Consider the following 27763-nt stretch of genomic DNA (forward strand, 5'->3'; position numbering starts at 1 on the left):
CCACTCTGGTACCTTTGCAAAGAAAAACCTGAAATGAGGTAACAGAGACAGACATGATTGAAAATGACTTAACAACAGAGGAATAATTTTGTTTTCATTATTACTATAACCTATTATCAATTAAGATACCCACGAAAAGTGTAATTTTTCACAACTGGAAAGAATTAAAAGATGTTGGGAGGTAGAAGCCCTGTTGAATGTGGGAAAAGTCCAAGAACTTTTGAGTCTTGCAAAATAGAAAAGGGGAAAGATGACTTATGAGTACCAGTAGACAGCCATTAAAAATTAAGAGAACTTCTGCACCAAATTGACTATAACCATGAGCAATTGTAGCTTTGTCTGGCTCACTGACTTACTTTAGGAGTTGTCTATCTCAACAAAATTGTGTGTTTTGCCTATCATTGCCAATATAATTGCTGTTGAAATTGTTTCCTCTCTACTTTATCCTTTTTCCTTGCCTCATCTTTGGCTAGCAAACTGATATCACTTACCCTAGGAAATCTTTCTATCTTTAAACATTTTTATTTGTTGGACATATTTTCACAATATTTTTGTCATTATCTGAAGATAAATTGATTTTTACTAACAGCATAATCTTGGACATAAAAGAGTAGACATACAATTGTGAAGGGGAAAAGGAAAATATGAACCAAAAGCTCTAGATTTATGAAACAAGTGCTCTCTCTGTCTCTTTTTGTTTGTCTGTCTCTCCATCTCAACCCAGGGAATTTCATTATTAGTTATCTATTATATTCCTTATACTAATTTTGATTATAATAGCATAACATTTTCTAATTTATGAAGTACTTCATAACCTTCTTGTGATATAGATAGTGCAAATATCATTTAGACCATTTTGCAGATTAAGAAACTGAGATGTGGAGAGTTAAATGCCTTGTCTAAGGCTACACAGTTAAAAAGGAGCAAGTTAAATTGACTTAAATCAAGATATCCTGGCTCTAAGTAAGGCAAAGGTTCTGTTCATTACGTACTGCTTTTTATCTCTAGGGGTACACTAGAGTTATTAGGTAAGTACAATTATTTGTTCAATTAAATCTTATGTTAGCTTGACATAGTAGAACAAACATTAAATTTGGAATTCAAAAGACAAGTTCAAGTCACTAATCTACTACTTAGCAACTATCTGGACACCTTTCAGCCAGTCATTTAATTCCTCCAAACTTGAGATTCTTTGTTAGTCAGATAGTGAATTACTAATCCTTCCTCATAGGTTTATTTTACCCCAAATGAAGAAGGATAAGGATAAGGACTGAACCTGGGATTTCATTTCAATAGGAAATGAAAAGTAAGCAATCTTTTTCTAAGAACATTGATTTGCAACTTCTCTGCAATTTAATGTCTTAAAGGGGTGAAAACTTATTGTCATCATAAAGTTAAGTGATTTGCATAAATGAGGTCAGTATGTGTCAGGTTTTCCTGATTCTCAGGGTAGTTCTCTGTCTATTATTTTATGCTTCCTCTCATGCTTTGTAAATTGTAAAGGGCTATGCAAACATTGGATTTTTCTTTTACATTAACGTGAGACTTCATTAATTAAAACTACTAATGTGGAATTTGTGGTAACAGGAATTTCACCTGAATTGACTTGTGCTACTTTTGGAAAAGGGGATTGGGTAAGCAAATAAATTCTGTAAACAAGGTTTGTCTTCTAAGAAAATAACTGTTTTCTTGCGCTTAAGAAATAATTGTATACCTATGAGAAATATCATTGTATTGCAGAGAGACTTACTAAACTTAGGATAGAATGATTACTTATATACTAATTTATTTAATTATTTGAAAAAACTTCTATTAGCAAGAACTAATTAGTTTAGTAGCACTTATAAAAATATAAAAGGTCTCTTAAGTCCTTTTAAGCTCCATAGTCTGCTCATATGAATGGTGTTTAAAAATATATATACATATGTATATTTGACAATAGTTTAATTTTATTTACTTATACATATTCCGTGCTTATACTTAAAAATTAATTCTGATGGTCTCATATTAGTCTAAATTAATGAGGGCATAAAGTTCTGTACTGTGTTGTTTATTAAGTTTTGATAAACAGCCTCAGTTTACCACCATAATTTTCTTAAATTGCTAAAACATCATCTGTGTTGGGTAACCATTTAATACATGCCTGTCTTAACAGGTTAATTTCGTATCCTCTTTCTGGACACTAAAATTAGCTTCATTATCATCCTTCAAGAACAAGTTAGGCTGTTAATTTTCCACCCAGTCAGAAACCACAGATAGGCAAAATGAATATGAATTTAAAGGTTCAAATGTTCAATTCAATATGTTGTCCACTAGTATAGAACAAATGTGTTTTTCACTCATTATTGATCATAATAAGGAGTATAATACATGCTTCTTTATAACTGCTGTTTTCTAGTTGCTAAGTGATAGTTCACCATTCATCAGAAACGAAAGATAGATGGTACTTATTCTGCATTGTAAGTCAGAGAACCAGCTAATTCAATTCCTTCTAGAATACTAAATGAGGTCATTCTCACTAGAGCCAGTCAGAGTGGTTATTCATTATACCTTTTATATTTCTAGCCCTAGAAAATTCCTAGAGCGGGCTATTCAACAAGGCAACATTTCCTTGTAGAACAGCTAAATGTATAGCATCTTTCTATTTAAACTGCTCTAGGTCATATTTCTTTTCATAAGTTAAAAAAATCATAAACATTACAGTACAATTGGACACAACACTTATAAAAATTGAAACAAAGTAAGATAATTAAAATCTGGTTAGGTTACTAACCAGCAGAGCTAATAGTAAAAAGAGATTATAAAGATATGGAAGCATAATTTTAGATTATGAATTTTAGCATTTTGAAAATTGCTTACTGCTGCCACAGTTATCTGATTATAAGGTTTGCAATTTAAATGAATTGTTTTTATATTAGTGCACTAAATGTGTCTGAAAATATTTACTGGAAATAGAATGTCTTTGATCATCAAAATTAAATAATTACTTTTGCATAGTGCTTAAAACAATGACATGCACACAAGTTTTCTGGTGCTAGTGGCAATTCTGATTGTGGCGAAATGATAAAAATGGAAATAGAGATGTTAAAGATAATACAGTTAGATATCAACCCTTCTTCATAAACTTCCTATAAGGATTTTACATCTCTGTATTTTACCAATTATTTAAATTCTTAAACATAAAATGTGAATTTTCTCATCTCTAGTAAAGTATAACCATACATCTTTGTACTGTATATACATACACTCTCAAAACCCCTAATGCTGGTCCAGACCCTAGAGGTCAATATACACTTATCCAGTTCAAATCAAACAAACACTTAATAAGCAAGTACTATGTGCTAGGTTTTGTGAGGACAAAGACAAAAGGAAAACAGTCCCTACTCTTAGGACATACATTCTACATGGAAGTAGTTAAATGGCAGAATGGATAGAGTGTTAAACCTGGGGTCAGTAGGACCTGAGATTTGCCTCAGATACATTGTGTGGTGCAATGGATAGAGCACTTGGCCCGGGGTCAGGAAGACCTGAGGTCAAAACTAGTATCAGATTCTTAGTAAATGTATGAGCCTGGGCAGGTTACTTAATCTCTGTGCTGCCTCAGTTTTGTAAAATGGGGTTTTGTTGTGAGGATCAAGTGAGATGTTTATAAAGGGCTTGCCCATAGTAAGAACTTAACAAATATTTGTTCCTTTTTCTTTTCCTTTTTCTTTTTTGTCACTGTGCCTACCTTTGCCTTGAATTAGCTAGTAGTATTTTTTGAATGGGGAATGGCACCTGCTCCCAACAAGATCCATAAGCCTTTTCCAGAAACAATGCAAAACAACACAAATAACATCCTACAGAGAAACATCCTCATTCCAAAAGCCCTCCACCACTTCCAGGAAGTGTCCTCTTCTTCCACGGAGAGGTTTTACCTGAGGTTAGAACTTTAGAAACTCTTAGCAATTCAGTATCAGTGGAGACAAACAGACTTTTATCTTTGAGGTACTTATAGCCTCAGATTTGGCATTAGCTCCTTGCCTATATAATCTCTCCTGTGCAGGTCTCTGATAATCACAGCATCCCCTGGCCATTGTATTGATAGAGCTACTACATCCACATTTTAGAAGAAACACTGACAAGTAATATTGCACCATGGAAAGAGTACTGAACTTGAAATGAGAAGAAAGGTTTGACTTCTAAGAAAGGGGTGCTTCACTCCACTCTATGTCTAGTTTCAACTCCACAGAAAAAGACACCCTTCCCAAGTTAAGCTTATCACCTCTAATCTCATCACCATACTGCTAAATCAAGTCTTGGCTTGTTTGGACAGCTAGGTGGTAGGAGGGTTAGCCCACTGACCTTGGAGTCAGGAGGACAGGAGTTCAAATCCAGACTCAGATACTTAATATTTACTAGCTGTGTAACCTTGGGCAAGTATCTTGACCTTGATTACCTACTATCCAGTCATCTCCAGTCATCCTGATCCAAATCTGACTACTGGACCCAGATAATTCTAGAGGAGAAAGTAAGGCTAGTGACTTAGCACAGCACCCCCTCATTCAGATCCAATTCATGTGCTTGTCATGGCAACACCTCTCTGATGTAATGGTCTTCTTCAAGGATGAAGGACAAAAAGAACATTATCATCATCATGTCTTCTCTTATTGGTAGAGTAAAAGATGGGATACTCAACCCTTCCCAATACTTTCCTTTATAAAGGGCAGAAATTGGACTTGAGGGCTCACTCTACTCTGCATATGTTGTTCTGCCTCCTTTCAATTCTACAGAATTTTGCATTTATGCTATGGTGTTTTCCCACTATCTACAGATTTCCTGCCTCTTTTTACTTGTTGTCTCCTCCTTTAGACTGTAAGCTCCTTTAAGGCAGAGACTGGCTTTCTTTTTATTAATTGTGTCCCTAGCACATAGTATAATGTTATAAATGTAATATAGGTGCAACAAATGTTTACTGAATTAGATTATGGGATTGAATTGCTACCTATAGGATATCAAATCAAATTACTTCCCCTTTCTAAGTCTCAATTTTGTCATCTGTCAGGAGAATCAATTTATTACACTATTTCTGAATTTCTTTATGTATCTATACCTTTTCCATGAAACTACAGTACATTCAGAGGACAGGATGATAAGCATTCTGGATAAAATACAAGTTTTAGAAAAGATGTGATAGTGATTTTCATTGTCTAAGGGGAGGAAAAGGAGGTTATAATTATTCTTTGAATCTCTAGAGGGATTTGAATAGAACAATCACTGTATCAGAGTTTAGTTCCAGTTTCAACAATTGCTTGCTGTTTGAGCAAGTTATTTTATTTGTCTGGCCATTAGTTTCCTAATCTATAAATGACTTACCCACCTTATATGTCAGCACAGGTTACCTGAAATAACATGAGAATATCATTCAATCATTTCTCAGGTAAGTTCAACTTTTCCATGACCCATTTGATATTTTCTTGGCAAAAGATAATGGAATGATTCACCATTTCTTTCTCCACTCATTTTACAAATGGAGAAACTGAGACAAACAGGGTTAAGTAACATAGTGTCTGAGGTCAAATTTGAACTTAGGAAAATAAGTTTTCCTGCCTTTATAGATCCTGCATTCCATCTACTGTGCCACCTAACTGCCCATATTGATTCACAGAATTGACCTTTAAATTATTACCAAGCTCTAATTTACTCAGCAAATTAACAGGTGTTGCCTGTTAGCAGCAGCTCGAGGGTTCAAACTCTATTTCATCAATCATAAAAAAATCAAAAGTAGCAATTTCTAGCTTTACTTATGCTTTAACCTTACTATGTAATAAATGTATCTTAATGAAGAGAAACAAGAAATGACAAAGTTGTTTTTAAGTTCCCCCCAAAAGAGGTTTAAGACATTTTATGTCAATATTGTAAAAGTGTCACCCATCGTTAATATTTTAACATTGGTGATGGAGTACATAGAACCAAATAGAAAATCTAGTTCCATATGACTGGACATTATTACAGTGCTTATCATAATAATGTTTTAGTTTGATGATTGCTGCCCCAAGGATAAAAAATTTTCCATGTAAACATCTAATTAACAGTTTTAAATTTACAAAAATCTCATTCCAGTGAAATTAAGCTTCTCTGAGCTTCAGGATAATATGGAAATAATTCCGCTACTCATTTTGCATTACTCAAGGTTAATGTTGGCCCTTCTAACTGTGTTTGTCCTCCAAACAAACTAGATAGCTTTGTATAAGGTCTATCAGTCTTCAACTTTTGATAATTTTGACCAGAATACAACTTTGCTTTTGTGATTAAGTGTTTTTATCCCAAGGGACTTTTTAAAATGGAAATTGTTAGTGAAACTGAGATGTAGAGAACCAAAAGTCTCAGCAATAACCAGTCATTCCAAGGATTATATCTCTTCCAGGTTGAGTTAGTAAACCAGGATAAGAAACAAAACAGGAAGGGAAGGGAAGGTATCCATCCATCCATTAAGCATTAACTCTATCAGACACTAGGCTAAGCATTGTGGAGCTTATAAGCAAAAGAAAAAGAAACAAAAAAAAATCTAGTGCTGCCATCAAGGAGCTTACATTTGGTGAAAGCATGGTTTTGAAAGTCAGGAATTAGACCAGGTTCATAAGGAACTCACCAGTGGGAGAAGGGGTTTGTGTCCTAGGACATTCCAGGGTGAACCCATAGTCTAGGAGGTAGATTTTTCTATTGCAAAGAAGTCTCAGAATTGGAGAATGAAGAGAATAAAAAATAAGCAACCAGAAGCAAACTTTTTATTATTTGTATTTGGAAATGGGGCTCCATCATCTCACCTGTGTAGAACAGGCTTGAAAAAGGTACAAAAACCAGAGATGAATCTTTATGTCTTTGGGGAGCTTGCTTCTCATATTTTCCCCCCTTATATCTGTTGGGTGTGTTTTTCTTTTTTTGTACTGAATACTTCATTAATGGAGTTTTGAAGTCAGCTTCACATATAAGCTGTCTGATATCTTGGGTAGGAAGGTTGCCAAAGGGAATTGGCAGAATTGAATTTGTATCACAAGATCAGGAAAAATCGTATAGCCCCTTTTAAATGATTCCCTCTCTTTTTTAGTGTCTGATGTCAGATGACTTTGATGGAAATACCCTTGGTTATCAGGTTCAAGTTCAGTTTAGCCTTGTTTATTTCCTTATTTCTGAATCATTGAAAAGTTTACATATATATACATATATATGTATTATTTCTGGTAAACCAGAGATGAATGAAAATTGGGTGACTAGATATGTATTATTCTTTTAGAGAGACATATAATCAGAAACAGAGAGAAAGAAGAGGAAAAAGAGAAAGACAAAGACAGATAGAGCAATTAATAACCATTATGCAAAGTGTCAACAAAGAATGAAGTTCCTATCTTAAATCAAGGAATTGTATGTGACTTGCTCAAAGTAGTATATGTCAGAAATGTTAAAATCTAGAACCCAAGGGTTCCTTGTCCAAAAGGAACCCACCATAATTCCACTAGAGTTTCCACTTTTGTTTAAATGGATATTATTTCTCAACTTATAAGAAGTCCAGAAGAATTATCTTTCCTCCCTGAAAACCCAAATAAAGTAGCCTACCAAATTATCATGAACTGCTGAAATTGAATCAAGAGAAAGCAGTGTTAAACTAATAATGAGATAATTTTTACTTGATCTTCCTTTCAGGCTTTTTTGAGGCTGAAGAAAGTATATGGTAGCTGTTTTTCTTTGAAATCAGGTTTATAAGTTTTCATTGTTGGATAAGCTTCATTTTTATTACAATATTTGATAACCTCCATAGGAGGGAAGCATTTATATCTTATGCCAACTTAGTGTCTAAAGTAATGATAGATATGGTTCCTTTGGATGACAGTTAAAGTTTCATTTTTTCATATGGAAAATTAGGTATTGAAACCAAGGAAAAATCTATGAGACTTGAACAGAAAATAAAATGAATATGAAGTGACCTGGTGCCACCATCACCACCTATATAGTAAAAAACTCTTTCAAAAACATACAAAATTTACTACCATTTTTAATATTCATTCAAATGGAGTCACTATAATCAATGGGCATCAGGAGAAGCCTGATTGGGTTTATGAAATAAGAATATGATTCAATTATACATAATTTTAACTAGTCTATTTGACATAGACACTGTCATCTTTGTAAAAGTATTGAGTACAGTTGAATAATTCTAACTCTCTCAAACCAGGGAATCTGAATTCAATTTCACCTTTGAAAATTATGATCCATATAGCTTTGGGCAGGTCACTTGTCTTCCCTGGACCTTAGTCGCTTCATCTATAAAATGAAAGAGATTGAAATAGATGTCCTCTGCAGTTTCTTCTGCCTTTGAATCTAGGATTCTTTTTTTCTTTTTCTTTTTTGCAAGGCAAATGGGGTTAAGTGTCTTGCCCAAGGCCACACAGGTAATTATTAATTGTCTGAGACTGGATTTGAACTCAGGTACTCCTGAGTCCAGGGCTGGTGCTTTATCTACTGTGCCACCTAGCCACCCATGTTTCTTGTGTTATCTTAGCAAAGCAATTGTGGTTAAGAGATTTGGCCAACATCACACAGTTAAGAAGTGTCAAGGGTCTGAGAATGGATTTGAACTCAGGTATTCCTGACTCCAGGGCTGGTGCTTTATCCACTATGCCACCTAGCTGCCCCTGAATCTAAGATTCTAAGATGCTATGAAATCCCTTATTGGTGCCCCATTACTGTCCCAAGGATTTACTTAGAAGAACAACTAGTCAGAGAATGTGATTAGTGTAAAGAGATGAAATATATCTCACCAAAAGTGAAGTGTTGTAGTGGAAAGAGAATTTGGAATTAGATTTGGAATTAGAATATCTGGTATGCTTAGTTAATGGTATCTGTGTGACACTGAGCAAGTTTCTTCTCTCTTGTCCTCTGTTTCCTCATTTAGAAAAATGAGAGGATTGAACTTGCTCATCAAAAAAAAGTCTCTTCAAGCTCTAATCTGAGAGCTCCTTTTCTGTCTCATTTGCTGAACCCTGCTCAAGCTTACACCTCTAACCATATGATTGCTTCAGGTTTCTGTCCTGGGTCCTCTTCTCTTCTTCCATATTACTTCATTTGGTGATCTCATTAGCTCCCATAAATTTAATTATACTTTTTATGCTTATGATATTCAACTCTATCTTTCCTGCTCCAATATTTCTCCTGACTTCCAAACTAGTCTCTCTAACAGCTTTCAGACATCTTGAACTGGATTTTGAGTAGGCATCTTACACTTAATATGTCCAAACATAATTCATTCTCTTCACCTTCCTTATTGCTAAAGAGGTCAAAACCATCCTCCCAGTCCTTCAAACTCATCCTGAATTCCTCACTGTCTCTCATTCACCATATTCAAATTATCAGTTTAACCTTTGCAATATTTCTCCAATATATCCTCGCTACTTCTCTAGTGTGGGCCCTGAGAATCACCTCTTGCCTAGTTTATTGTAATAGTCTGACTACAGGTCTGCCCACCTCAAGTTTTTCCCTATTTCAATCCATTATCCATTCGACCACTAAAGGGACTTTACTAAAACAGAGATCTGATCATGTCACCCTTCCCCTAACCACCCATTCAATAATCTCCTGTGACTTCCTGTTGTCTCCAGGAGAAAATACAAAATGCTCTGTTTGGCATTCAAGGCCCTACATAATTTAGTAGTTCCCTCCTAACTTCATTTTTCTTTTTTTGCTATTGGTTTTTTTTAGATTTTTCAAGGCAATGGGGTTAAGTGGGTTGCCCAAGACCACACAGCTAGGTAATTATTAAGCATCTGAGGTCGGATTTGAACCCAGGTACTCCTGACTCCAAGGCCGGTGCTCTATTCACTGTGCCACCTAGCCACCCCCTAACTTCATTTTTCTTACACCTTATTCCCAGACATATACTCTTCAATCCAGGGACACCAGTCTTCTGGTTGTTCTAAAACAAGACACAACATCTCACAACTCCTGGCCTTTTCTCTGGCTGACTTCCAAGCCAGAGAACACTCTTCTTCCTCCACTCTGACTACTAAACTCTCTCGATTCCTTTAAGTCCCATTTAAAACATCATCTTCTACAAGAAAATTTTATTAATTGCTCTTAATTTCAATACCTCTTTTATTTATTATTTTTCCTGTACAGACTTTGCTTTGTATATTTGTTTATTTGCCTTTCCCTTAAACTGTAAGAAAGGAACTATCTTTTGTCTCTTTTTTTGTTTCCCCATTCCTTAGTATAGTTCCTGGCCCATAGTAGGCACTTCATAAATGTTTTTGAATTGAATTGAATTTTAGGCTCCCCTTTTTCTTCAGTAGAAATTGTTGATGTATAAAATATTCAGCTAATTTGCTTAAATTTTCTCCATCAATAAAATCAGTCAGTGAAATAGATGAATATTTTATATTCCTTCACAAATACACAAATATATTTAAATATTCAAATTGAAATGCTACATGATTGAGATAATTATGGGGATGATCAAGTCCAAGAAATATTTTTTACCAGAAATGCTCAAATAGTCCAGGCAAAATGCATCTAATTGCCTCAATTTCCCCAAACATTTGCATTTTGAGATACCATATTAATACTAACCCTGGCTCAAACCCCTGCTCTTCCCTGAAACCTCTTGTCACTACAGCAATCAATAGTGAGTTTTCCCTCTCTGAATTCCTACATTTGTCAGTCTATAAGATAAAATTTATCATTTAGTTTTATAAAGTCTTATTTGTTCTCTGGTTACTTCACATATCTGGGGAACCCAAGTATAAATGTCTTAAGAAGACAGATGATTTCTTTTCATTTGCACACTTCTCAATTCTTAACGCAGTGTCAGATACATAGAATCATATTGTTGTAGAGCTGAGTGATGACACTAATTTAATCCTGTTCAATTCCAACAAATCTGTAACTAACTAAACTGAAGTATGGAGCCTGAGTGGCTTGCCCATGGGCTAGAAACTAGATCATGTCAGAGCTTCATTAAGATCAAAGATCTAATGCAATCCCCCCCCATTATTCTTAATGTTAGGTACATAATAAGTGCTATTTATTTGACTTTTTAGGAGGCAGTTGGTACTGAGATCAAATCTAGTCTCAGTTAGAAACTAGCTGTGAGACTGGGAAATACATTAAACTCATTTGCCTCAGTTTCCTCATGTGTAAAATGAGTTGGAGAAAGAAATAACAAACCACTGTATTATCTTTGCTAAGAAAACCTCATAAGGGGCGGCTAGGTGGTGTAGTGGATAAAGCACCGGCCTTGGAGTCAGGAGTACCTGGGTTCAAATCTGGTCTCAGACACTTAATAATTACCTAGCTGTGTGGCCTTGGGCAAGCCACTTAACCCCATTTGTCTTGCAAAATAAAAAAAAAAAAGAAAACCTCATGGATGAGATAGTTCCCTGGGCAGTCACAAAGAATCTGACACAACTGTACAACAATTTGACTCTACTCCTAGAGAAGTGAGGAATAAAGCAAATGAACAAAGTATTTTTAAAATGAAGTAATAAAATATAGCTTGTTTCATTATTATAAACCTTAGACAGACACATTTTCTAATTAGAACAACAGTTTAAATTGAGAAAAAAGTTCCTGGTAGGAATATCAAAAAGTTCTTCCCTAAATGGAATTCCTGTGACCCTAGAGTTTCTGGTGCCATGATATTTCATCCATAGCTTCTATGAGAATCAGAAGAAGTATACTGAGTAGCTAGGTAGCACAGAGTGAATAGAGTGCTGGTGCTGGAATCACGAACGTTCATCTGTCTCAGTTGTAACCTGACCTGACACTTACTAGCTTTGTGACTCTGGGCAAATCATTTAACCCTGTTTGTCTCAGTTTTTTCATCTGTAAAATGAACTGGAGAAGAAAATGACAAACTTTTCTAGCAGCATCATTGCCAAGGAACCCCAAATGGGGTTACAGAGAGTGGATATGACGGAAATATCTGAACAACAACAATGTAATATTCTGAATAGAGAAAAGAAGAAAATCACAAATTTTCAAGAGGGAAAAAAAAGTTTCACATTTTTATTCTAGTCTATACTGAAAAGACACTGGGAAGACCTAAGTCTAAAATGTGAAATGATGGTACAGGTCAAATCATTATGAAAAGCTGCACAGCAATTGAACCAATACCCCTCAATTAAATATATGACTAAAAACTTTGCAAACTACAATGTGCCCAGATTCACAGTATCTTCTACTTTTAGAATAATACTAGTAAAAAAGATTGGGTTCTCAGTTTAGTAATCATGGTAACTGCTTGTTTAGCTTTATTTAAGTGAAAAGTTTTAATTTAATCCTTATTGATGAAATCAATTTCTCATTAGCACTAAGTGAAATGCTTTGAGGGGAAAAATGGTAGGAATAAATGTTTAGTACAAGTCTGTACAGTTCGCTAGGGCCTATAGTAAAAAAAAAAAATTAAGAATAATGAAAACTGAAATATATCTTGTCAACAGGTTTAATCTGTTGGAGGAGAGAGTTTTTCAAAGTGTGATTCAAAAGAGCAGCCAGGGCTTCCAATTGTAATTCAGGATTGTCAGACAATTTTTCCCAGTACTTTTTTGCTTAATAGTGAGTCCTTACCCCAATAGCTCATGTTTTTGGTTTATCAGATTCTCAGCTATTAGGTGAATTTGCTTCCATATTTTGTTTGCCAGATCTGTTTCACTGATCAATCCCTCTATTTCTTAAAGTCAAATCATTTTGATGATTACTGTTCTGTAATATAGTTTAAGATCTGGAACTCCTAGGTCCTCTTCCCCCTCAATTTTTTCATCATTTCCCTTAAGGTTCTTAATCTTTTGTTTTTCCAAGTGATTACTATTTTTCTATAAATTCTATAAAATTAGTTTTGGCAGTTTCATTAGAATGGCATTGAATAAGTAAATTAATGTGTTATCAAGATTATTTAATTGGCTTAGCATAACCATGAATACATAGTATTTCTATTCTTTTTAAAAAAAAATTTTTTGCTAGGCAATGGGGTTAAGTGACTTGCTCAAGATCACACAGCTAGTGGGGTGGCTAGATGGCACAGTGGATAGAGCACCAGCCCTGGAGTCAGGAGTACCTGAGTTCAAATCTGGTCTCAGACACTTAATAATTATCTAGCTGTGTGGCCTTGGGCAAGCCATTTAACCCCATTGCCCTGCAAAAAAAAAAAAGATCATACAGCTAGGAAATTATTAAATGCTTAAGGTCATATTTGATCTCAAGTCCTCCTGACTCTCGGCACCACCTAGCTGGCCTACACAGAATATTGCTAAACAAAAATTTGACTTTTAAAAATTCAAGATTGATGATATACTTCTATCTCTATGAAGATAATACAGACTTATATGTTCAGTAAACTTCAGGTCAGTTACACAGTGAATCTCATTTTTTGTTTTTTAGTTTCCTTTTTGAAAAAATTCTCATTCCTCAACTCCATCCATTAAGAAATCTTATACTATGAAGCATACAGATGATCCAGGGTCCTTAAAATATTTATGAGGGAAGAAATTATGAACTCAGGAAAGCTCTATTCAATTGGGAAAGGCTTTTATATAGGAATGGAAATGGACTGTGATCCATGGACTGGACAAACTAGGATTAGAGCAGTCAATTGCTAGGTTTTCCACCAGGTGATGTATTTCTTTTTTTTTGTTGTTAATTTGACAATTCCCCCCCCCCATCTCATTTCCCTCCTCCCATCCCCCACAGAAAGCAGTCTGATAGTCTTTATATTGTTTCCATGCTATACACTGATCAAAATTGAATGTGTTGAGAGAACAATCATATCCTCAAGGGAAAAAAATAAAATATAAGATAGCAAGCTTACATAATACATAAGATAATTTTTTTCAGGTGATATATTTCTCTTGACAAGTTAAAAAGTAATTTTAGTTGAGGTTATGAAAAGGAATCACAGAATTTCCAAGTTTGAAGGCCCAACCCAGAGCTAAAAAAAAAAAAACCCTATGTATAACATTCCCATAAGGAGAAATCATGTATCTTTTATTGGAATTCCTTAAATGAGGGGAAGCTCCCTTCCTCATCAGGCTGCCTGGCTGACTTTTATGTAGTCCTAATTATTAGAAAACTTTTTTCTTCTTTATGGTAAACCTAAATTTAACTATTTGTCACATAGATTTAGATCTAGAGGGAAGCTTGGAGGAAATCTAGTCCAAGACTCTCATTTTATAGTTCAAGATTCTGATACCCCCCAAAATTATGTGATTTTCTCAAAGTTACAAATAATGTATTATGACCAGAATTTGAACAGAGACCTTCTGATGTTATATCCAGTGTTTTTTTTTCCACTATGCAAAAGTTAGTTCTTCTAGATTTGCCTTTTAGGACCAAGCAAAATGAATCAATTTTCTTTCTCATGTGATAGCCATTTGGATATCTGAAGATAGTTCTTCTGATCTCCAGGCTAAACAGCAAAACTTCATTCAAATTATTGTTATAAGGTATGGCCTAAAGGCGCTTTATTATTTTAGTTGACCTCTTCTATATAGTCCCTAAATTATCCTTTTTATTCTTAAATTGTGATGCCCAAAGCTTAGCACAATATTTCTGAAGTGGTTTAATAATAAAGGGACTAATACCTCCTTATTCCCAGAAGCCAGGCAATCAGTTGGCACAATGAATAGAAAGTTAAGCTTAGAGAGGGGAAGCTCTGGGGTCAAATACTAATTATGTGACCTTGGTCATGACACCTAAACCTCTGCCTGCTTCAGTTTCCTCAACTGTAAGATGGAAATAATAATAGCACTTACTTCCCAGAATTCTTGTGAAGCACAAATAAGATAAAAGCTATCAAAATTATTATTAAATTTAAAATAATTTTAAAATTATTAATAAATGCTTGTTTATTTCCTTCCTAAGCCCATTTTAATTAAGCTCCAGATTGTTTTAACTTTTTTTATCCACATGACTCTGCTGAATCATATTGCTATAGCTTACCTCTACCATAACACCTGAATATTTTAATTATGTCTTCCAAAATTGATTTTTAAAACCTAAGTGTACAATTTTAACTATATTCCTATTAAATTTCAGCTTCTTAAACTCAGCCCAAAAGTTCTTAGCTACCTTGATCTTTGTGTGTAATAGCTGTCCCTTCTAGCTTTGTGTTTCCTAAAAATTTGATAAGTATTCTATATTTTTATCCAAGTCAGTCATAAACATACAAAGTATCAGAGAGCCAAGGACAAGATTCTCAATGAGTTCCCTTATTATCTCTGTACAAGTTGGTATCAACTAACATTCTTTGAATCTGGCCATTTGAGTACTGCCTACATGAGCAAAATCATGGTTCCTTAAATAATTGAAATCTAAGCTCTCAGTAATCTTTAGAAGTTCTTTGAGAATGGCTTAAGTACATATGACTTTCACCTTATTATGTTCACCCAACATTTTTATCATTGACTTGGATAAAGAAATAGATTTTAATTGTCATTCAATTTGTAGATTGTCTAAAACTGGCATTATTTTTCAACTGGTAAATTTTTAGATGTTGAAAGGGTTGTCATATAGAAACAAGAGTAAATGTTTTGCATTGTTTGTGAGGAAAGAACTAACACAAAAAGGTAAAATTTCCTTTGAAAACTATTAAAGAAGCAACTTCTAATGATTTACAGCCTTATTGGCTCTTTAAGGGCTCCTATAAATAAATGATAGGGAATTCTTGCACTGTGGGTGTTTAAACAAAGACAGGATAATTATGGCACATGGAACACTGCACTGTGAATGAGGATATGGATTTTAATTCCAATATTATTATTACCTGCATGATATTTGGCAAGTCATTCAACCTTTATAGGCCATAGTTTCCTTATTGGTAAACCAAAGAAGGTAACTGGATCAGGGATCTCAAACTCTTTACAAATAGACTTTGAGCTATTAGTAACCTCATGAATCATGTTTTGCAGGTTTTTATCCCTATGTTCAAGTAAAATATGATTAAGTCTTGCATGTTGAGGCTTACAAAATAAGACAGAAACAGAGAGTAGTTAAAATAAGCAGTCAATGTTTCCTTGAGATCCTCTACTAAAAGTTCTCTGAGGTCTCTTCCAGTGCTATAATTTAATAATCTTTTTAGGTATATCAGAATCATCAAATTAAAGAAATTATGTAGATCAAACTCTCATTTTACAGATGAAAAAACTGTGGTCCAGAGAAGTCAAATCACTCATTTGGCTAAAATGGCAAAGATAGTAAAAATGGAAAAAATGAACACCCAAATTCAAGGTGTGATAATTAGAGTCCACATTTAAGTGATCTCAAGGCCAGAATTCTATCAATGCCATGCTCTCTCTACCAGGCAGGGTGCTAGAAAATATAAAGAACTAGTTTTAGAGACAAAAAGATTCAAATAACATCTCAAGCCTTTACCAGTTGTGTGTGTATAATCCAGGGCAAGACCTTTAATCTTTTTGGACATCAGTTTCTGTGAGATCCTTAAAAGTAGGCACTGTTTTGCCCATATTTGTGTCCCCAGCATTTATCATAGAGCCTGGCAGTAGGAGTTTAATAAATTATTAAATAATTAATAGTTCAATATTAAATTATTAATAATGATATATTATTAACTTATTAACTGACTGACAATGAGGAAGATGGACTCAGTGACCTCTAAAGTTATTTCTACATCTAAATCTGTGATTTTTCTTCTCATATAGTCTATATCTCTCTCCACACTTTCCAACAAAATATAAATCCTTCTCTAATATCCTTTTGAAATCTAATCATCTAGTTCCCATACCATTTCCTTGGTCTGCCAGTTTTATAACCTGATAAAAAAGAAAAAAGACATTAATACAGCAAAACCTATTCTTCATGAGATCATAGAGCTTCTCAGTAATCTCTTCTCTAAGTATTCACAGACTATCCTTTTAATAATATACCTATCGCCTTGTACTAGAAATCCTAATCCCAGTTTAAATACCATCTATTTTTTCTGGTTTTTCACTTTCCAAGTTTTTCTATCCTTCTTAAGCTGCTGCCATCCATTGGCAGTGATGATGGAACCACCAATCTGTGTTCCTGAAGCTATTGATTATTTGTCCCAAGTTATAAATTTCTTATCAATGCTTGGTTGGTTTCTACTAGAGACATTTTTTAAAATTAATTTGAATAAGTTGGTAACAGCTGATGAGGTTAAAAAAGTATTTGTAACCTCTCTGAAATGTCCTGGACATACACCTCAGAAAGACAGTATATCTCTAGAGACAGAGTACATATAAATATAACAAAGAGACATCAATCAGTGTGATGTTTCTTTCTTCTCTGAGTTGCTATAGATGCAGTTATTATGGTCATTATTATGGATTACCCAATACACACTGATAGTTAATTAGGGCATTACTGTAATAATTCATGTGTGAGTGGGGTTTTTGTTGTTATTGTTTGAATTGTCCAAGAGTAATTGCTCTTTCCTATGTACACACTTTTTAATAAAGCAGATCTTATTCATTATCTAATTTAATAACATTAAATAACTATTGAATTATCCTATTTTGTCAAGACATTAAGTTGAAAGATATTCACCTTTTTATGTCTCTTATAAGAATTTTTTAATTTCTGAAATTGTCTATAGGTTTTCAGTTATTGACCTTACCATTTGTCAGATAAAAAATTTTCCCATGTTGAACATTCTTAATTACACAAATGAATTGGTAGCCTAAAGAACAAAGGTGTTTATAAACCATCTTTAAAAGGAAATTATAATGTATTGCTTCCTGTCAGTAAGAAAGAATTTGTCTTAAATCAGGAGGTGGAATACTGTCAGTTTCTAAAACTCAATTATTTTTCAAAATTCAGCAAACATTTAAACCAGCCTTCTAAAAAATGGTCACTTACCAGATGAATGTTTATTTGTCAAGAAATTTCCACTATCTTAAGAAACTCTTAATGTTCCACAACTTTTGGAAATCTCATGAACTTCAAAACATAAATGCATAATTGTATCTATACTGATATATATATATATATATATATATATATATATAAAACAATGCATACTTAAATTTCAACATCATTGATTTATTTTGTAGCATGTATTCTATTTTATGTACTTTAAACATTATACATATTATACATTAAATATAATGTGTTCTTAATATTTAAAGTATTATGTTTTTAAAATTAATTATTTTAAGTCTATGTATTTTTCTCAAGAATATTAAAATATTATGAGAAGGGATGCATAAACTTCAACAAACTGCCAAAAGGATCCATGACACAAAAAATTAAGAATCCCTACATAAGAGCAATTATTTCACTTAAATACATTAAGTTGAATTAAATACAAAATTTGTACTCAAATATATCTTTTTTGTACAGTGTATATCATACAGTTTCTTGTATCTACATAGGAATCTCAAAATATTCAAATCTCTGAATGAACAAGAACTTTAGAAGATACCTAACCTATTACATACATGAAAAATAACACTCTTTATAGCAGTAATGACAAAGTCTAAAAGACCCAAATCCCTGCATCTGCATGTTAAATTAGAAAACTACAAGTCAATATTATCTATGTTGTATAGTATTTTTAAATTTATTTTGTTAAACATTTCTCAATTATATTTAATCCAGTTCAAGCCTCAAAAGTTGTGTGAACCACCGTGGCAGATGACACCTCCACTCTAAAACATTTTCGATAAGTGATCATTCAGCCTCTGTTGAAAGCTTCAATAAGGAGGAGTCTACTACCTCCTGAAAGGCTTTTATGAGTTTAATTTTTTTCTAATCTGTCTCTCTTCATTCTTCACTCATTGTTCCTAGCTCAACATTGTCACCAAGAACAAATCTAAACTTCTACATGAAAGTCCTTTAAATTATTGATGGTTGCTATCATCTCCTTCCTAAATCTCCTTTCCATCTGATTAAACATCTCCCATTTATCAGTGATACTTGTATGGCATAGTCTTCTTAGCATCCTAAATAACATTCTTTGCATACTTTCTGGTCTGTTGATGTCCTTCAAAAATTGTAGCATATAAGTGAACAGAAACTGAATGATGAACATGGTTATGTACTGTTTTTCAAGCATAAATTATAAAAACACCTCTATTTTGACACCATTTGTTCTAAATTATCCAGAGTAAATTGTCATATGAACAGTATTATAATGCACCAAAATACTTCTGTACTCAGAAGTTTGGATTGGTTATACTTCTAGTAAACATAAATGTTACAAAATATTACAAGCAGCCAGAAGGACACAATTCAAATATCATGGATCTGTAGTCAGGATTACACAGGACTTAGCAGCATTAAGGGCTTGTAGGGCTTGGAATATAATATTCTGGAAAGCAAAAAAGCTTGGAATACAACCGAGAATCAACTACCCAGCAAAACTGAACATCCTCTTCCAGGGGAAAAGATGGACTTTCAATGAACCAGGGGAATTTCAATTATTCCTGTTAAAACAACCAGAGTTAAACAGGAAGTTTAATCTTCAAATACAGGACTCAGGTGAAGCATAGAGAGTGGAGGAGAAGGGTAAAATGTGAGGGACCTAATGATGATGAACTATATGTATTCCTGCATAGAAAAATGATACTGATAATACTCATATGAAACTTCTCATTTAATAGAGCAGGTAGAAGGAGTTTTTATAGATGAAGCACAGGAGAGAGCTGAATTTGAAAATATAATATAGTGTAAAAATGGAGTCAATGGCTAAAAGAAAAATGTAATGGGAGTAAGAGAAAGGAGAGGTGGAATAGGCTAAGATATTTCATATAATAAGATTTTTTTTTATTATTGCAATGAGCTATTGCAATGATAGAGAAGAGGGAAGATGAGGGGGAATGAGGGAACCTTCGTTCTCATCAGAGGTGGCTTGAAGAGGAAACAACATATATACTCAATGAGGTATAGACATCTAGAATAAGAAGGAGAGAAGGGACACTGGGATAGGGAGAGATGTGAGTGATGGAGGGGAGGATGGACCTTGGTGAAGAATGGTCAGATATAACACATTTTCTTTTTTACTTCTTGCAAGGAGCTGGGATTGGATGGCTTGTCCAGGACTATAGGACCTGGTGGTTGCTGGGCCTAAGGGGTGGTATGCAGACTCCGGGCCTCTTGGCCCCAGAGCCAGTGATCAGTCTGCTGCACCATTCAGCTACCCTACAGAACATTTAAGAAGAGGGACAGAGTGAAAGGAGAGAAAAAATATAGTATATGGTAGTGGGGAGGTATAAATGGAGGTAGTTGCGATCAGCACTGGCAATGGTGGAAAAATATGGAAGTACCTTCTGTGATGGACTTATCCTAAAGAATATGATCCACCCATGCCAGAGCTGGTAGTGTTGGAACACAGACTAAAGCACATTTTTTTTATTTTTATTTTTTTTCTTTCCTTGACTTTATTGTTCATGAGTTTCTATATTTTGGGGGGGGGAGGGGGAGGGTATTATGTTTACTCTTAAACAAGAATATTTTAGTAATGTATATAAAAAACCATAATTTGTCCAAAAATAAAAAATAAATATATAAAGAATAAAATGAACCATCTTTTACTAGGATGTCAAGAAAGATAGTGATCACCTCAAAATTTTAGAAATGACTTTCAATGAATATTTTCATGAAATTTCAAATAACTTGATTTAGATTGGCAACTCTCTGAATGAATTAACAACAAATGAAAAAAATAATATAATTGACATATCAACAGATTTTTAATTATAAAAAATTCATAAATAATGACCTTACAAATTTTTGATCAAATTATAAAAGCTATTTATATATTTCAGCATGAGATTTTTATAGAACTTTCCTACCATTTTTCAACATATATTTGCATGAGTGACCATTTTTGTTTTATTCTTGTTTTAAATTAAAACAAAAAAAGCTCAATTTTAGATTGTACTTGTGTAGGGTTGAAACAAACATTGCAAACTGTTTTTCAAATAAAAATCTCCAACATTGTTTTATATGATCATTGTATAATGCTAAGCAACTTATAAGTAGTAATTTATTTTAATAGAATATTATTTGTATTATACAAAATTTATAAAATAAAGACAATAGGAATTTGTATAAGATATAAAAATATTGTTGAATTAATTCTCTTATAGAATGTTCTACATAAAATATTCATAATTATTTCATATTAGTTTTCTAATTTTATTTTCAGAATTTCAATAATTATAGGTAGAAAAAATTTTCTTAATATTGTGTAAATTTCAATTTGGAAGATCTTAGAGATAAAAATTATCATTGTAGTTATTGTAAGCACTTAATGAATATATATAAAAGAATATTATATGTAATATATAAAATTACCCTGGGAATTCACAACATATTTTGGGGATATCAATAAATAATCAATATCAATAAATAATCAATATCAATAAAATAAAAATATTGGAAACAACTTGGCTTGATATAAAGAATAAATGCCTAAAAATTACAGATACCAAAATGTGAATTGTTTTGCCTCATTGAGGCCATTGAGCAAATTTTCAATTTCCATTTGTTGAGGATGTAATAGAAAAGATTCTGATGAATGAATGAACTGAACAAAAAAATGAATTCAAAAGCATCTATTAAGGGCCTACTCTAGACCAAACATTCCCTGGAGGTGAAAATGCAAAAGCCTAGTATTTACCCCTAATGTTTAATTCTAGTAAGAAATAACATAAATAAGAGTAGTGGCCAGTAATGGCCATTCACTTTTGTCTTTTGTCCAAAAATAATGTTGGGGAAGTAAATAAGTAAATTTGACAAAGTTCATTTGATCACGATTACAGAATGAAATTTTGGGTGGTAGAGTTAAGTGAATATTGTGAAGGGTGGTTTAAAAGGTGTGTTTATCTATATATATATATATACATACAAAAATACATACATATATACATATATACATACATATATATACAAGAAGATAATCAAAGGGGCGGCTAGGTGGCGCAGTGGTGGGGTGGCTAGGTGGCATAATGGATAAAGCACCAGCCCTGATGTGTCAAATCTGGTCTCAGACACTTAATAATTACCTAGCTGTGTGGCCTTGGGCAAGCCACTTAACCCCATTTGCCTTGTTAAAAAAAACATAAAAAAAAAAGAAGATGATCAGGGAATAGAGAGCAAAATAAATCATGACTGGAGCACTGAAATGTTGGTCCAGGAATGTTCTGCCAATTAGAACAAAGGATATGGATTTTTTTAAATGACCTCTGAGGTTCTTGATAATGCCAAGATTCTCTGATTCTGTGAAATAACTGATTAAATTTTGGAGAATATCATAGTAGATCATTTTTGGACCTTTCCATAATTTTGTTGGGGTATGATACAGAGATTAGCATTGACAACCTACTCTAGGATAGTTTTTCAAATAGTCTGTTGGTATTGGGGTAAATGAGAAGGCAAGTGGGTGATAAGGAGGGAAGAAACAACTGGAAGGAAGAAAATATGAGAGAACAGAAGAGGGAGAGAGAATGAGCTGATCTCAACAGAGATGATTAAAAAAAAGGTCTACCTGTTTTACAGGACCAAATAGACACAAACACAGACACAGAAAAAAATATGAACTGTCATTGTTGTTTTGGGAATACTAGAATTCAACTAATTAAAAATTGACAGCTTAATCATACATTACATAAAACATTAGAGATAGAGTCAGCTTCAGACATTTACTAGCTGTGTAACCCCAGGCAAATCACTTAACCTCTCTGTGCCTCAGTTTCCTCTTCTGTAAAATGAGGATAATATCTACCTCATAGGAATTTTAGAAGAGTATAAAGAGGTAAAATATGTAAGGCACTTTGCATACCTTAAATAGCTACAAAATTGCTAGCTCCTATTGTTGTTAAGTTTTAGGTAAAAAGTATATGTATTCACATAAGCATACATTTATACCAGGCCAGTTGCCACTTTGAATGTTATTGTGAATCAATTGTAAAAGGTAAAGTAAAAGCAAAAAATTATAAACTGGGTTCATAGTACAAGTCATAAAACACCTAATCTGTTTTCTGTAGAGAACTGATAAGTAGTGAACTGGCAGAAATAAATGAATTTAATAGTAAAATAACTACAAATAAGTGAACTTGCTTTCCAGCCTTTTGCATTTAAATAAGTGAATTTCAGTGTTTAGACTATCATAACTTTTCAGTAGCTTCATCCAAGGTTCCATTAGTATTCTTCAGTTAACCATCTATTCTCATTTACTTTTCCTATTATATGGTCATAATTCATATAGATTATGAACTCCTTGTAGGTTTTTTGCCTAATGTTTTATAAAGTTTTTTTCATATTTCTTTATATACCTTATATAAGTTGATCATAATAACACAATGATATTTCATTACATTGATTTATAACACCTTATTCCATTGAATAAACATTCTTTTCCTACATTCTACTCAGTGATCCTCTAGAATGTGCAACACTAAAATCATCTTTGAGAAAAAGAGAATTTTTCATTAGTTATTGTGGAGGGGAAATAACCACAAAACCAGGGTTACAATTTTACCTCAGAATTAGGCCTTGATGAGAATAACTGACAAGACCATGACCTCTATGAGGAATAACTGTCACTTATAATTTCTTCTTTGAGTCTTACAACAGTCCTGTGAAATAATTACTATTATTAACTACTAATTAATTATTACTAAAATTATTATTATTATCATTGTTTTATAGAAGAAGAAACTGAAGCTAAGAGACATTAATTGATTTGCCCATGACCCTTCAATTAGTAACTGACCAAGGCAAGATTTGAAACCTTGTCTTCCTTTCTTTCAGGTCCAGAACTCTAGCTAGACCCTGTACCATTACTGCTTTTATTCAAGGAAGTAATATCCCATTGTAATACAAGTCCTTCAAATACCAAAGAAAGGGAAATAGCTGCTTCTAGAGACAGTTTAGCTTGGCATAGTGATTAGAGACCTAGATAGGAAGACATGGGTTCCCATCCTGTGTCTAATGCTTCTTTTGCTAAGTGACCCCTAGGGCATTTCCTGAACTTGAATTTCTGAAATTCAGTATTTACTTCTTTAAAATGGAAAAAAAAAAATAGTACCTATCTCGCATTCCAATTAAAGTTGCTTTGAATTTCAAATGAAGTAGTATATTTCATATTCTTGACAAACTTTAAAATCTTAAAGAATGTCACTTAAGTGTTATTTGTTAAAGGCTTAGCTAGGCACATAAAACCCAATAGATAACCTACTTGCACTCAATCATCCCTCCAGGGTCAATCATCAGCCATACCTTCCCAAAGGCCAATAAAGATGATGATCCCAATTTTAAACTTTAGAAATCTTTAATAACACATTAATTTTTCACCTTCATGCAGGACTTGAGGTCATCTTTTAATAAACATCTTGAGAGAGCCCAAATTCAAACACTGAAAAATCAAGTTCTTAAAGGGAAAAAAAAATTGCCAAGTGAGCAACCAGAGTTGCAGATCTCATTTTCATCCCTTTGCTGCACAGTTTGCACTGTAGAGCAACTGCCATAAATCATCTTTAGGCTGTATACAATTAATTTTATGTTCTCCGCCTGTCCTTCTCTACTTTTTACCCTGATATCTTTTACATTTGATTTCTAAGGTCACTCTTAGTTTGAGGGGAAATAGCTGTGCTTAATATTAAAATATCACTGGATGATATTGTAGTAGCAAGTTTTAATAACCAAATGCAGGGTCACCTTTTTCCCATAAGTTTTCAAATTAGCTGTCAGTAAGTGTCAAAAGAAAAAATAGCCCATTGCTCCATAACCCCCTTTAAATAGAAGGTATAAACTGGGTTGGTGGTAGAACTTCGTTGAAGGGTAAAATGTTTCTCCCACCATCACTTACTTCAACAGTGATTCTTGTCTTATTTATTATCACCATATAAGTAAGTGATTTCAGATGTCATCAAAGTTTCTTATAGCTTAATCGACTTGCAGTAATATGGGAAAAATTCTTTTTCTGTTCTTTTCAGAATAACTATTCTTCCAGATGGGAGTCTTCGGATCCTAAATGCTACTAAATTGGATGAGGGAAAGTACATTTGCCAAGGGGAAAATGTCTTTGGTTCAGCTGAAATCCTAGCTTCTGTATTTGTAAAAGGTAAGAGAACCCAACAGTTCTATTGGAATGCTCAACGATTTTATACACTTCCCTCTCAATCAGAGGGAATCAAAGTTAATATTGCACATGTGCATCCACAGAGTACTAGAGATATAAGCACAAATATAGACAATTATTATCTTTCTATTGTTGATGGAGTTCATAGCACTACCTCTGGAATCATGGTACTTAAGGTTCAAATCTCTCTTCTGATGCTTACCACATGTGTGACCTCAGACAAGTCCCTCTTTCTGTGCCTCAGTTTCTTCATCTATAAAAAAGGATTGAACTGGAAGGTATAGGAGTTTCCTTTCAGTTCTAAGTCTTTGAACTTTTTAGTTTTTGAAGGTGGGGGAGGGAATTCTAAGGAACTCAGCCACAGGAATACTGTTTTCATTTTTAGTAAAAAGTAAAGAAATAAGGGGAAACTTTTCTGAAATTTTACATGTTGTCCAAATATAAATATATGACTCTCACATCAACGCTAAACCCACCACATTTTCATGGTGACCATTTTAATTTGGGCTGGGAAATTTATAGTGAATAGTAATTATCTCTAAAAGACAGGGAGTAGTTGACTGGGAATGGGATATCCAATGCAATTGATTAAAAATAATTAGTTGCTACTTGGCATTGTTACCTGTAAAGTTTTGATAATACATTAATAACTGGTAAAGTGGTAATACCTGTCAAAACTGTTTTAATCATCAGATGACCTAAATTCAGATCCTGTCTCTTGCACTGACTGGGTAACCTTGGGTAAATCATTTAACCTCTCTAGACTCAGTTTTCTCAATGTTAAAGGTGTGTGTGGGGGCTGTAACTAGATTATTTCTAAGATCATTTATAGCTCTTTATTAATGACCCTATGATTTCATAATCTATTAAAACCACTTTATATACTGTCACATTTTATAAATGTAACCTAACTTCATGATCATAAGATAGTCCTGCCACATATTAGGTGCATAATTAATGCTTTAGTGTTTGTCAATAAAAGTTCATTTATTAAATGCCTTTTGTTTGCCAGGCATTGTGCCAGATTTTTCCTGTAACTTCTTTTAATATAACAATTACTGTGCTACTTTTCATGATATTTTATATAAATATATAAAATTAAAAGAACTTGTTGCCATATATAAATATATAATATATAACATATATGGTATATACATATATAACATTTATATATAATCAATATTGTGAATGTGTCAGAATTTAAAAGCAACAGAAGAAAATATTTGAAGTAGGGAACATCAATTACATCTATCATAATGAAACTAGAAGAATGATGTAATTTTATGCCTATATTTCAATTGATAAATAGGAGATAATATAGCTAGGGTATGTTTTCTTTTTTTGCCTAATAAACCATATAATTTATACCTTCATGAAATTTGAATAACCATAACCATAACAATGGGGTTCTAGATTGTCTCTAAGGCCCTTTCCAGATCTGCATTTATGATCCTATGATATCATAATCTCTCAAAAACATTTTATATATACTAGAGCATTATAAATGTAACCTATCATCATCAATGTCATCATTATTAGTCAGTCCTGGCATGTATGAGCTTAATAAATACTTATTGATTCTAAGTTAATGAAAAATCATTTAATAAGCACCTACTGTGTCCAAGCACTATGCCAGATTTTTCCTATAGCATCTTTTAGAAGCAATGACTAAGCCTTTGTGAGAGACACAGATAGGATGAAAACAAACTAGTTCTCTATGTTACTCAAAAAATAAAAGAAACTTTTGGTGATTCCAACAGATTTAAAGCAATTTTCTATATCTAGTCTATCTACAGATATTAATTACTCTGAGGCAGTGCAAGAACCCAAATAATAGAAGACAAAATTAATTATATTGAGTACAACCTGTTCACTGAAGCATAAGAGAGTGGTTTTTATTATCCAATCATTTTGAATCATCTCTGACTCTTCTTAACCCTACTTGGGGTTTTCTTTGCAGGGACACTGAAATGGTTTGCCATTTCCTTCTTAAGGTCATTTTTACATATAAAGGAACTGAGACAAACAGGGTTAAATAAATTTGTACAGGGCACATAGTTAATTCAGGAATATGAATTGTCCTGATTCTAGGTATGGTGTTCTGTCCACTATACCACTAGCTACCCTGAAATAGTAAAGAGACCACCATCAAAGATAGAGATTGAAAAAGATTTCTTCATAATCCTTAGTTAACTAGAATCTTTGTCAACCCACAATACTAAACTAAGTTTGTATGTTCAGGCTTCTCTGACATTCATTTCTTGATTGTACTTTGCAGGGTAATTTCTTAAGATTTCATATTTAAAATAAATCCTGTCCTGTGATTTTTTTTTTGCTCACAATGGCTCCTTAGAAGAAATTCAAGTATTAGAAAACTTAATCTTTTTGATGCTTTGACCCAAGGAACAACCCAAAGGGCAAATGTGGATTTACATGAGTATTACAGTATCATAATTCAATCCATTCTCTCATTTTACTCATGAGGAAAAAGAATCTGAGTGAGGTTAAGTGAATTGTCCAAAGTCACACAGATGCAGGATTTGAAACCCAGGTCCTCTGATTTCAAAACCAGCACAAGCCTTCCAAGGTGGGTGAGATCCTACAAGCAGCAAAGATAGGTTTCTCTCTGCTTTGTGATTCCACAGACCAGGATAGGAGAATCTGGGAAAAATA

General features: G+C 33.4%; 1 protein-coding gene across 1 annotated transcript in view; it reads left to right on the forward strand.

The window, feature by feature from the left end:
• The window catches only part of CNTN5 (contactin 5), a 566822-nt gene that overhangs the window by 369118 nt on the left and 169941 nt on the right, over window positions 1–27763 (forward strand). Inside the window, exon 9 of the mRNA XM_074214040.1 lies at window positions 24945–25072. Within this exon, the coding sequence (XP_074070141.1) occupies window positions 24945–25072 (128 nt within the window). The remainder of the gene's footprint in view (window positions 1–24944; window positions 25073–27763) is intronic.

The sequence above is a fragment of the Macrotis lagotis genome, chromosome 1 (assembly GCF_037893015.1).
Source record: "Macrotis lagotis isolate mMagLag1 chromosome 1, bilby.v1.9.chrom.fasta, whole genome shotgun sequence".
Classification (NCBI taxonomy): Eukaryota; Metazoa; Chordata; class Mammalia; order Peramelemorphia; family Peramelidae; genus Macrotis; species Macrotis lagotis.